The sequence below is a fragment of the Piliocolobus tephrosceles genome, chromosome 10 (assembly GCF_002776525.5).
Source record: "Piliocolobus tephrosceles isolate RC106 chromosome 10, ASM277652v3, whole genome shotgun sequence".
NCBI lineage: Eukaryota > Metazoa > Chordata > Mammalia > Primates > Cercopithecidae > Piliocolobus > Piliocolobus tephrosceles.
The window spans coordinates 99,349,168-99,361,711 of record NC_045443.1 but is presented as its reverse complement, the minus strand read 5'-3'; the positions used below and the strand labels follow the sequence as shown (position 1 = coordinate 99,361,711).

The 12,544-nt window shown below is 39.2% G+C and overlaps 1 protein-coding gene and 1 non-coding gene across 2 annotated transcripts in view; one reads left to right on the top strand and one right to left on the bottom strand.

Annotated features, from left to right (window-relative positions):
• Positions 1 to 12,544, top strand: part of GNPTAB (N-acetylglucosamine-1-phosphate transferase subunits alpha and beta) — an 85,797-nt gene that overhangs the window by 33,550 nt on the left and 39,703 nt on the right. Inside the window, exons 3-5 of the mRNA XM_023187173.1 lie at positions 5,592 to 5,711; positions 7,155 to 7,196; positions 9,852 to 10,057. Of these exons, the coding sequence (XP_023042941.1) occupies positions 5,592 to 5,711; positions 7,155 to 7,196; positions 9,852 to 10,057 (368 nt within the window). The remainder of the gene's footprint in view (positions 1 to 5,591; positions 5,712 to 7,154; positions 7,197 to 9,851; positions 10,058 to 12,544) is intronic.
• On the bottom strand, positions 5,740 to 5,840 carry LOC111538866. Its single transcript, XR_002730480.1, has one exon. It is a non-coding gene; the product is annotated as a small nucleolar RNA U13 (small nucleolar RNA).

Below are 12,544 nucleotides of genomic sequence, written 5' to 3'. Positions count from 1 at the left end.
CAGAGTTTCGCCATGTTGACCAGGCTGGTCCCAAACTCCTGACCTCAGGTGATCCACCCGCCTCGGCTTCCGAAAGTGCTATGGTTATAGGCATGAACCACCACTCTTGGCCTATTGTCATTTTAAAATGAATTAAGTATTTTTAAAATGTTTCAGTTTTATTTTCAAATATGGCAAATATGGATAATTATAACCTTACAAACTAAAGCACTTTGGGGTCCATAAGAATTTTTGAATTTTAAGGGACCAAACAGTAAAAGTTTGAGGACCATTCCTTAATATATCAGTTCTGAAACTTTAGCTTGCTGTAGAAGGCTTAAGAAAATAACAGTTACTTCCCAGCCAGCCCAGAGTTTCTGTGTCTGTAGGTCTCAGAGGGGTTCTGAGAATTTGCACTTCTACCAAACTTCCTGGTGACACCACAGTTGCTGGTCTGGTGCCCCCACTGTGAAAACTACTGCAGTAAAGGATTTTTAATGAAATATAATTTCACTTTAACAAGTTAATTTCCCTAAGGAAAGTTCTAAATTGATTAACTTTTTCAAATCTGATGTTTATTGATTTGTGCTTTATGCTGTGCCACGTGCAGATGGTTTATAGATACGTAGATCCCTGCCCTGAAGGAGCTTCAAACCTTTTAAACATTTTTAAAATTAATTTTAAAAATTAATTCATTACTTATTTATTTTTAGAGATGAGATCTTACTGTGTTGCCCAGGCAGGTCTCAAACTCCTGGACTCAAGCAGTCCTCCCATCTTGACCTCCCAAAGTGCTGGGATTAAAGGGATGAGTCACCATGCACAGCTGCTTCAAACTTTTAGAAAGAAAACTAGCTTATTAGAAAAATGCAGATTTTGAGGTCAGCAGTTTTAATCAAACACTCTTGTTCTCTTTCTAAAGTTTAGAGGTTGTACTAAAATATAGTTTGATTTTTATGTAGGCATAATTCAAAATTTCCTCATTTTGATGGCAACAAATAAATGGATCATAAATAACATTTCACATGGTCTAATATATTTTAAGATACCATAACATTCATGTATTTTCATTATTTTGCTAGTTTCTCTACAATTTTTTTTTTATTTTAAAAAAGTTATTTATTTTAATAGAGATAGGGTCTTGCTGTATTGTCCAGGCTGGTCTCAAACTCCTGACTTCAAGCAATCCTCTTACCTCAGCCTCCCAAAGTGTTAAGATTACAGATGTGAGCCACCATGCCTGGCCAGTGTAAATCTTTTTAAGGTTGTTTGCTCTGAATGAAAAAAATCCCATTCCATATGTCAGTAAAAGTGAATATGCAAACTATCCACTGCTACTTACTGTGAGGCATTATGTCAATCTAGGGCTCAATTTTGTCATCCGTAAAATGTAGATATTAGATTAGATCTGTTAGATTAAGATTACAATCTCTTCCAAGTGTTGGTTCTAAAATACTATTTAAGGCCAGGCGCGGTGGCTCATGCCTATAATCATAGCACTTTGGGAGGCCAAGGTGGGCACATCACTTGAGGTCAGGAGTTCAAGACCAGTCTGGCCAACATAGTGAAACCCCGTCTCTACCAAAAATACAAAAATAAGCCCGGGCAGTGGTGGGTGCCTATAATCCCAGCTACTTGGGAGGCTGAGGCAGGGAGAATTGGTTGAACCTGGGATGCAGAGTTTGCAGTGAACTGAGATGGCACCATGGCACTCCAGCCTGGGTGACAGAGCGAGACTATCTCAAATAAATAAATAAATAAATAAGACACAAAATACTATTTAAGTTCTCTGTTTTCTCATCTACTTTATAGAATGTAGAACTGAGGGACTGTTAAGTGGCTTTAATATTCACTTAACAGTGATTATAATGAAAGTTGTATCAGTGTCATCGCTGCTTTGGTTCTGAGTCATGGGTGACTTAGTCTTAGTTTTCAGCTCTAAGGTAAAGCATTCCTTCTCATCTGTGAACCAAGATAGTGACCTAGTGGTTAGAATGAAAGATTCAGAGTGTGACCATGTCTAATAGGAAAACAACTGACTCATTGACCTCGTGCAGATCACACAATCTCCTTCCATTTGTCAGTTTCACCAAAGTTAAATTGATCGTGTAATACATACAGTATATTATGTTTTAATCAGCTAAATATATATGATATATTAAAAATATTTAATAGCAGATGATTACTTTTACAGGAAAACTTAAGATGTAATTTTCTCCTTTAACCTTTTCTTTTAAAAACATCACTTAAGCAGTTTTTAAAAATTTATTATTAGTCTGAGCATAAATCACCTGGGAGGTTGGGAATGAGATGACCTTGGATAATTTACATGTAGGCAGTGTGAGGCAGATTGATTTCTTTTTTTTTAAATGAGAAAGACTGATGTATATATGATAAAGGAATGAACTAATAGTTAGGCAACAAATATGTATTAAACCCCACCCATGTGGGAGGAACTGTTCTAGGCCCTAGGCATATAGTGGTGAACAAAATGAACTCATTGGCCTTATATAGATAGAATTGGCATTTTAGTGGGGAAAAAAAGTGAAGTATATAACCTACATGTAAATCAGTGGTTCCCAAAGTGCAATTTCTGGACCAGCAACATCAGCATTACCTGAGAGCTTGTGAGAAAAAGAAATTGTACAAACTAGAATTTCAATAAACTAGAATTTGTTTATTGATAAATTCTGAAAAACCCTAGATAGGGAAACCTTTGCAAATCATTACAGTAGGGAGAGAGAGCCTGAAGATGTAGGAAAGAGAGGAAATAATTAATGAAGCAGGGCACAGAATGCATGATACAATTTCTGCCCTAGAGATAATTCCGTCTAGTGGAAGATAGGGCTGCATGGAAAATAGCACAACACAGTACGATCAGGATTCCTTACAGTCCAAAGTAGTGTGGAAGCTGCATATTAAGCTATAGATTCTCTTTGTGAGGGGTGAGGGGAAGGGAGGAAGTTGAGGAAGGAGGAGGTGGTTAAAGGAAGCATGAAAGAAAGAATGTTCTAGGCAGAAGGAAAAGCATGTTCAAAGGTACAAAGGCCTGCAAGTTCGTTTCATCTTTGGACAAGGGTATACAATTGGATCATCCAGAACACAAGGTACAGATTATGAAGGATTTTGGACCTTATTCTACAGGCAGTGGTGAAACTTGACAGTTGGTAAATACTCAGCTATCACATATGCCAAAGAATAAGTTGATTCCTTATTTTCCTGATGAAGCTCTGGAACTCTGTTGTCTCTTTGATCTTTATTTTCCACTGTTCTCTTCCATTTGCTGTCTCCCCTCTGCTCAGGGAACTTGGCCTCTGGGTCCTTGAACAAGCAAGATACGTTCCTGCCTCAGGGCATTTGCATTTGGTATTCCCTTTCTCTGGCACATTCTTCTCCCAGTTACCCACCTAGCTGGCTTCCTCACTTCCTTCATATCTTTGCTGAATGTACTGAGGCCATCTCTGATCTCCCTATTTAAAACTGACCACCCCCTCCACCCCATAGACACTCTTTCTATCCCCATTTGCTGCTTTACTTTCTCCACAACATTTAACATCATCTGACTTTATTTATTTGATTTATTTCCTGTCTTCTCCCTCCTGGAATGTAAGCTCCATGAAAGCACAGATTTGGGCTTTGTTTTATTTACTGCTGAAACCCGTGTACCTAGAACAGTACCTAGCATATACTAAGTGCTCAATAAGAATTATTCAGTGAATGGATAAACTCATCCAGTTATCTCCCTTAATTCTTATAAGCTAAAGGTTGTTGTCATTTCTGTTTATTTTTTCCTTCCATAATTCAAAAGATTTATCTACCAAATGGCATTTATTTTCCCACGAGATAATATGGTAGCAAGTCTACCATATTACCGCAAGATAATATGGTAGAAAGTCTAGGCTGTGCCTGGGCTGTGAGGAGGATAAAAGGATGGTATGCTTTGGTCCGTGGCCTAAAAATCAGACTGTGAAACCCATACAGTTCCTTGGAAAGTACTAAACATGAAATAGCACTATCTAAAGCAAATTTATCCAACCTGCGGGCCACATGTGGCCAAGAACGGCTTTGAATGTGGCCCAACACAAATTTGTAAACTTTCTTAAAACATGATGAGATTTTTTTTGTATGTGTTTTTTGTTTTGTTTTGTTTTAGCTCATCAACTATTTTTAGTGTTAGTGTATTTTATGTGTGGCCCAAGACAATTCTTCTCCCACTGTGGCTCAGGAAAGCCAAAAGATTGGACACCCCTGATCTAAAGTAATGTCAGTACCCAGATGTACATACACATGAACTCCTGTGTCATAAATCAGAGTGGCATGCATCCGGGCAGGCCCCTGAAAGATGGGTAGGTTTTTGAAAAGTCAGAGAAAAGGGAAGAGTGCTTTTGGCAGGGATAAAATCTGGGTAAAATCACTAAGGTGAGGCTTAAACAACATACTCAGTAGTTAAAAGCCTGCCTGACTCTTTATTATGAGGATAAGATGATCAGGAAGAAATGGTGCAAGTTCAGGAAGGTCTTCTGTACTAGTGTCTCATATGTCAGCAGATACTTAGGGCTCCTATGTCCCAGGCACTCTTCTCATTGCTTGGATACTTTAGAGAACAAAGCAGGAAAGTTTTCTGCTTTCTTGGAGCTTACATTCTAGGAGAGGGCCACACATAATTAATGGAATAGGTTACAAGTTAATTATTTAATATGTTACAAAAGTAGTAAGTGCTGTGAACAAAAAAAAAAAAAAAAAAAAGGAAAAGCAAAGGTGAGACTGGGGAGGGTCCGGGCTTGCAGGGAGCAAGGCACAGGAAGTCTACAGCATTAAGCAGGGCTAGGTCTTCATCGTAGGTTTTGATAACTTTTTTTGTAATTTGTTCTTTTTTTTTTAGAGACAAGGCCTCGATCTATCACCCGGGCTGGAGTGCAGTGATACAATCATAGCTCACTGCAGTCCCACCTCAGCCTTCTGAGTAGCTAGGACTACAGATGCACACCACCATACCCTGATTTTTAAAATTTTTTGTAGAGACAGGTTCTCACTATGTTGCCCAGGCTGGTCTCAAACTCCTGGGCTCAAGTGATCCTCCCATCCTGGCCTCCCAAAGTGCTGTGGTTATAGGCGTGAGCCACTGTGCAGAGCCTGTAATTATGTTCTTTAATCTTCTAATTTATTTTCTATGTTTGACTGCATTTGCATCCCAGCGTCCTTGTTTGCTAAATTATGAGAACAGGCAGTTTAATGTAAACTGAGCTTCCAAGACTACTCTACTTCATCCACGAACCATCTTTAAATCTTTAATATTAGCCTTCTTACAGAGTGGCTGTGAGGATCAAGCGATGCAAATTACGTACGTGTCTAGCATAATACAGCTCACAGAGAAGGTACTTGACAAATATTAGCCCCCCAGCTACAGTTTGAAAACATGCAGTTCTGTGATAATATGTCATGGTTGGATTACTTCTTCATAGACTTTTTTTTTCATAATCTCTGGGTTTAAACCCTGTGATATTCTTATTCCCAAATATATTGGAAAAATTCATTTAAACTGTAGGATTTCTTGGTCTGCAGTCCAATGCTCTAATCCTGAGTAAACTGTAGGATTTCTTGGTTTGCTCTAGGCTGTGTCTGCCCATGCCAATCGACGTTGTTTACACCTGGGTGAATGGCACAGATCTTGAACTACTGAAGGAACTACAGCAGGTCAGAGAACAGATGGAGGAGGAGCAGAAAGCAATGAGGTAAAACTGATTTTTTTTTTTTTCCCCACATCAGATGGGTAATGTGGCGATGTAATAAGGTCTGAGAGTGGCACATCTCACACATGAGCATGAAAACCCAATCATCATGCTAATGAACTACAAAAGGATCTGGTAAAACTGATTCTTAAAAAACAAAACAGGCCAGGCATGGTGGCTCACACCTGTAATCTCAGAACTTTGGGAGGTGGAGATGGGAGAATCACTTGAGGCCAGGAGTTCAAGACCAGCCTAGGCAACATAGTGAGACTTCATCTCTACAAAAAAAAAAAAAAAATTGTTGGGTGTGGTGGCACACGCCTGCAGTCCCAGCTACTCGGGAGGCTGAGGCGGGAGAATCATTTGAGCTCAGGAGATTGAGATTGCAGTGAACCGTGATTGTGCCACTGCCCTCCAACTTGGGTGACAGAGCAAGACCCTGTCTCAAAAAAGAAAAAGAAACAAAACAAAACACATAGTCTCGTGAGTACAAGCAAGCATGCATTAGCGAAGGATAAGTTGATTTTCACAGTGCCATCCAAACAAACTTGCCTCTCAGTTCATGCCATTACGAGATCTTGGCAGTCATCCATCTGGCCTGTGTTTCTTGGTGCCCAAGGAGGACTCAGCCACTTTTGCCAGATACTGGCCTCACTTTGTTAGATGATTTTATGAATGTGGTGCTCTAGTGATGGCTTGTTCTCCAAGGGACTTAAAGACAGAGGACCCCCTCCCCCACTGCCCTGGCTGCCTGCTCACTCATTTTGAGCCCCAGGTGTGGTATCTTCTTGAAATAAGTGTTTATTATGACAGATATCTCCACAGTAAGACAGATTCTTCCCTTGAAAAATATAATAGGCCCACAGACTTGTTTCCATTTGAAAACGGCAGTAAAAGGTATATTCCCTTTATGCCATTTAGGAATAAATTGCGGACTATGGAATTAGAAACTTTGGTACTTTTTATTTAATAATGAGATTGGTCATTTTATTTACTTTATCTGGGAAAGATACAGCAGACTTCTGGATAGCCATCAGAGGTAGGAACCTGGCGGATGTAATTCCCCTTTGATTCGTTAGGAGTATTTGTTAGTACCTACTTGTTGACTTCTTTGTGAATGTCAAGAGTGCATCCCAGTGCAGGTCTTTGGCCACCTTATATTGGAGCAAATTCATTTTCTCTTTGTTAGAGGTTATACGACTTTCCCAGTGCATGAAAATGGCTGGCAGCCTGGTACAATGTTTTACTAATAAAATATAAAAGTGTATACTTTAAGCAAACTGTCTTGGTTACAGTGGGAGGTACAGTGTTGTTGGTAATATTTCACTGGAACATATAATTCATTATGCATTTTAAGTGTGGTAAGCATTGTCAGTCCCTCTTACTCACATTTAGGGCTACCACTAGTCCATATGTATGTAATAAACTGTATTTGCTTTTTATTAGAGAAATCCTTGGGAAAAACACAACGGAACCAACTAAGAAGAGGTAAGCATTTTGATTTCCTCTCAAGAATAAAAATTGAAGGATAGAAGTGAAATTTCAGATTATTTGTTTTTATTGGGTATTCAGGATTTTGTATTTACTCTATTATCCATATAGTTTTTGACCCCAAATTAGGTATATCTATTAGATGGGAAATTTTGCAGTGCTGAGTGCATAGTTGATTGAGAACTCTGGTTATTTTGCTAACCAAAGCTTCACTGCATTGGGGAGGGTTAGAGTCCCACGATTTTCTTCTCTATAGTTTCCTCCCATTAATCTGTCTTGGTGCATTATTCTCTTGGTCCACTTACACTCTAACTTCTACCCAGTATTTTCATTTATAAAATTTATGTCCATCATTTACTTATAGGTTCAATATATATGTCCTTATCTTTAAAAGCTGTGAAGCTGTATATTTTATGTTTAAGAACCTAGGAAGGCCAGGCGCGGTGGCTCAAGCCTGTAATCCCAGCACTTTGGGAGGCCGAGACGGGCGGATCACGAGGTCAGGAGATCGAGACCATCCTGGCTAACACGGTGAAACCCCGTCTCTACTAAAGTATACAAAAAAAAAAACTAGCCGGGCGAGGTGGCGGGCACCTGTAGTCCTAGCTACTCGGGAGGCTGAGGCAGGAGAATGGTGTGAACCCGGGAGGCAGAGCTTGCAGTGAGCTGAGATCTGGCCACTGCACTCCAGCCTGGGCGACAGAGCAAGAGTCTGTCTCAAAAAAAAAAAAAAAACCTAGGAAGGAGATTTAGCCCAACAAGAAGAACCAAATACACCTATCTTGACTTGAGTCATTCCTGACTCTGACAGGTCCTTAAAATAAGACTGTCTCACTGACAAGCAATCTCTGTTAATTGTCACCTACCCACTTAACCATCAGACTTTTAAAAACGCTTATTGATAGAGAAGATCCTGAGAATTTCAAGATCCAGAAGTGCCTTCCTTTTTTTTTTTTTTTTGAGACAGAGTTTGCTCTTGTTGCCCATGCTGGAGTGCAATGGTGCAATCTCGGCTCACCACAACCTCCGCCTCCTAGGTTCAAGCAATTCTCCTGCCTCAGCCTCCCAAGTAGCTGGGATTACAGGCATGCACCACCGCGCCCGGCTAATTTTGTATTTTTAGTAGAGACGGGGTTTCTCCATGTTGATCAGGCTGGTCTCAAACTTGCAGCCTCAGGTGATCTGCCTGCCTCGGCCTCCCATAGTACTGGGATTACAGGTGTGAGCCACTGTGCCAAGCCTCAGAAGTGCCTTCTAAGCTATCTTTTTATGTTAATTATATAACTTTATTTATAAACTATATTAACATTAATACTGGTTTTTAAATTATTTAAATAAAAGCAATAGTGCAACACGAAGAAAGATTGAGAAGAAAGTGAAAAGAAAAACTCACAAAATTTTATAACCCTTATTTAACAACTGTTATTTTTATTATTCCCTTTTCATGCATATTTGAGTAGTTGTAGTTTATAATCTTGTGTGCAGTTTTGTATCCTACTTTTTAAACTTTATGTAATTATACATATGTATCATGTTGATGTATTATCTTCATACTTCATATCTTTCAGTTTTAATAGTTGTATAATATTCCATAAAGCGACTACTGTAATTTACTAAATGTTGGGCATTTCTGTATTTCACTGTTGTCAGTATTTCATGATACTTATATTTGGGTCTGTGGCATTTTCTGTGTGTGGGTTTGTTTTTTCTGTTTTGTTTCTCTTCCATGCTTGGACTGGACTAGATTCCTGAAAGTAAGGTTACTGAGGAAGAAGCTTATGTATGTTTTTATGGTTCTGAATAAGTATATATGTATACATATGCGTATTAGACAAGCATATATGTATATATTACCAACTTGCTTTCCCAAAAGAGTTGGTGTCATTTGGAGTGATACCAGCAGTATTTAAGAGAAATAGATTTACTGCACTTGTGCTAATATTGAGTCATCATTTTTTGAGGGGTGCTAATTTAGTAAAGGTGATAGCTCATTGTTTTCTTTTACATTTCTTTATAGAGGAAGTTGAACAATTTTTTATACTGTTTAACTGTTTATTGGTCCTACTTTGTGAATTTTCTAGCCATGTCCTTTGACCATCCATTTGTTTATTCAGGTAATAGGTTTATTGTAGATATTTCTTATAATCAGATAGAAATATCTCGTATAAATTTATATTAGAACCTTGTCACAGTTGCTTTTGTTTACATCAATGTAGTGTCATATCCAATGTGTTTAGTTGTTTTCTAACTGGAATTGGTAACTTGTATCTGGTAACATGACACTCTATTAACCAGAATCTACCTCCTTCCTAATCTGCCCAATAATGGGCTTTATTGGAATTATGAATAATCTTTAAAAAATGATAGTAATGAAGTGCTTAATTTCATGTGCACTTTGGAGTTAGTATATATTGGTGGGAGTCTTATTAATGGGAGTTTGGAAGCTCTATCTTTAGAGTTGGATTGAACAATTTTATATCATACTTGCGAACTTAATTTTTGTATCCATGAGATAAAAGTCTTCGTTTATTAAAATACTATGATTTTTTGATGGGCTATAAAAAATCTGAAAAATTCAGTAGTATGACAAGCTTCTCATTGTTGATTGCATTTCAAGAATGTAGTTGTGAACATGTTGGTGTTTCTTTCCAGTGAGAAGCAGTTAGAGTGTTTGCTGACGCACTGCATCAAGGTGCCCATGCTTGTCCTGGACCCAGCCTTGCCAGCCAGCATCACCCTGAAGGACCTGCCATCTCTTTATCCTTCTTTTCATTCTGCCAGTGACATATTCAATGTCGCAAAACCAAAAAACCCTTCTACTAATGTCTCAGTTGTTGTTTTTGACAGTACTAAGGATGGTAAGATATTTTTATGGATATTTTAAAATCATATTATCATTGGATGTTTGAATAACAAAATTCTGAGTGGAATAGAAACAATTTATTCTTAAGTGTCTGATAAACTTTTCTAAAAATGCACAAAGAGAAGCAAAAGAGCTGCCATTGTATTTTGGCCTAACCTCAAAAAGGGATTGCTGTATATATTTTACTCTGTATAATACACATACCTTTTCTGTGCTGTGATGAGGACCTTCAATCTGACATCACAATTACCTTGTTCTCTTGGCTATGAGTTATTCTAGAGGCAAGTTTTCTACTATATAACTCCTCTACAAGGTTGCGTTCTGCAGTTTGGACAGAACATACCTGGAGTATTCATTCTGAGATATATGAACTGAATGTTTGTGTTTCCTCCAAAATTTGTATGTTGAAATCATAACCCCCAGCATGATGGTATTGGGAGGTGGAGCCTTTGATGGGATTAGTGCCCTTATAAAAGAGATCCTCGATTGGGCATAGTGGCTCATACCTGTAATCCCAGCAATTTTGGGAAACTAAGGAGGATTGCTTGAGCCTAGGGAGTTCAAGACCAGCCTGGGCAACATAGTGAGAACCTGTCTCTACCAAACAATAACAACAACAACAACAACAAAAACAAAAACACAGCTGGACATGGTGGTATGTGCCTGTCATCCTAGCTACTTGGGAGGCTAAGGCAGGAGGATCACTTGAGCCCAGGAATTCAAGGCTGAGTGGTTCTCCAGCCTGGACAGTAGAGTGAGGTGTTGCCTCAAAATAATAAATAATAGCAGAAGAGACTCCAGAGAGCTCCCTCTGCTCTCCACCATGTGATGTTTTGAGAAGATGCCCTCTGCAGCCTAGAAGAGTACCCTCACCAAAACCCAAGCGTGCTGGCAATCTGATCTCAGACTTTGGCCACCAGAACTGTGAAAAACAAATTTCTCTTGTTTATAAGACAACAGATGATTTGAGCAGATAATGGAATTAAAATGGTAATTCCTGGCATAAAACTGCACACACATCCTTAGAGATCCGGTTCTCCCACTTGGCCAGTGCACTGCTGAGCCCATAACCTGCATCTTCTGCTCTAGCCTCTTGTCTGACTCATTCCTCCTCTGCATGGATTGTCTCTGTTTGGAAGGTCTGTGGTTTTTATGTGTAAAATGAAAGCTGTCATGTTCCCTTTCCAACACCAAGTCTAGTTCTCTAGCTCCCATTCTGCCAGTGTCATACCTCCCAGCTTAAATCTTTGGAACCATCTCTGACCCCTTCTTACCTTTTACATCTATAACTAATAATTAACTTCATCTTATGACTTGCTTTTCTTTTTTTGCACGTGATTCTTAGGTTCTTACCTTACTTATTTCCTCCACACCAGACTGAATTCACTCAGACTCCAGTAATGAGACTCCTGCTCTGTCTGTGTAAAGTCCATCTCAGTCTGTCTGGCACACAGGTCTCAAATAAACCTGAAAACCTTGATTTTATGGGTTCACTGCCTTTATGAAAAGAATAATATAGCAGTATATGTTTGCTTTTCACATGGGTACAAACTTTTCTTCCTGGTGTTTGGGATTCAGCTTTAATTGCTTTGATTTTGTCAGTTGATCCCCACATCCCTGCCCTCCCCGCATCATGTTGCAGCTGTCAGTGTCTTCACACATGTGGCGCTAGGCCTTGTGTCCCGCTGCCTGTCCCCTTCTCCTTCCCTCTCAGTCCATCCCCTGCTTCATTCAGCCCCACTTTAAGCCCTGTCTCCTTCATGAAGCTCCCAGACTAATATATTCATAATGATTTTATTTTTATTTTTACTTTTCTACATTTCTATAATACTTACAATCTAACTCATAACTTAGGTTTGATTGCACAGGGGTTTATGGTTTTTCTCATGGAATTTTTTTTTTTGTTGAACAGAAAACTTACCACTCCCCAGTTTCTGTCCCGATCAGTGCCTAACAGTGCTCGCTCCCTGATACTTAACAAGTTATTTTTAGTTTGAGGTTGGGTGTGGTGGCTCACGCCTGTAATCGCAGCACTTTGGAAGGCCAAGGTGGGCAGATTGCTTGAGCTCAGGAGTTCAAAACCAGCCTTGGTAACATGGCAAAACCCCGTCTCTACAAAAAAACCAAAAATTAGTCTGGCATGATGGCATGCACCTGTAATCCCAGCTACTTAGGAGACTGAGACGGGAGGATTGCTTGAGCCTGGGAGGTTGAGGCTGCAGTGAGCAGAGATTGTACCACTGATCTCCAGCCTGTGCAAGAGTGAGACTCTGTCTGGAAAAAAAGAAAGTTATTTTTAGTATGAAAGGAAATGTTAACCTTTCCAAGTATAAATATATCCCCCTTCACTCTATAGATCCTGAACTGATTTGTACCTCAGCACTCACATATTCCAACTGCAGCCTGGAGCGGGGTCTACTTAGCAAAGTAGTTTTCCAGTCAAGCTTACACTTTCTGATTTATAGCAAACAAATTTCCTCCA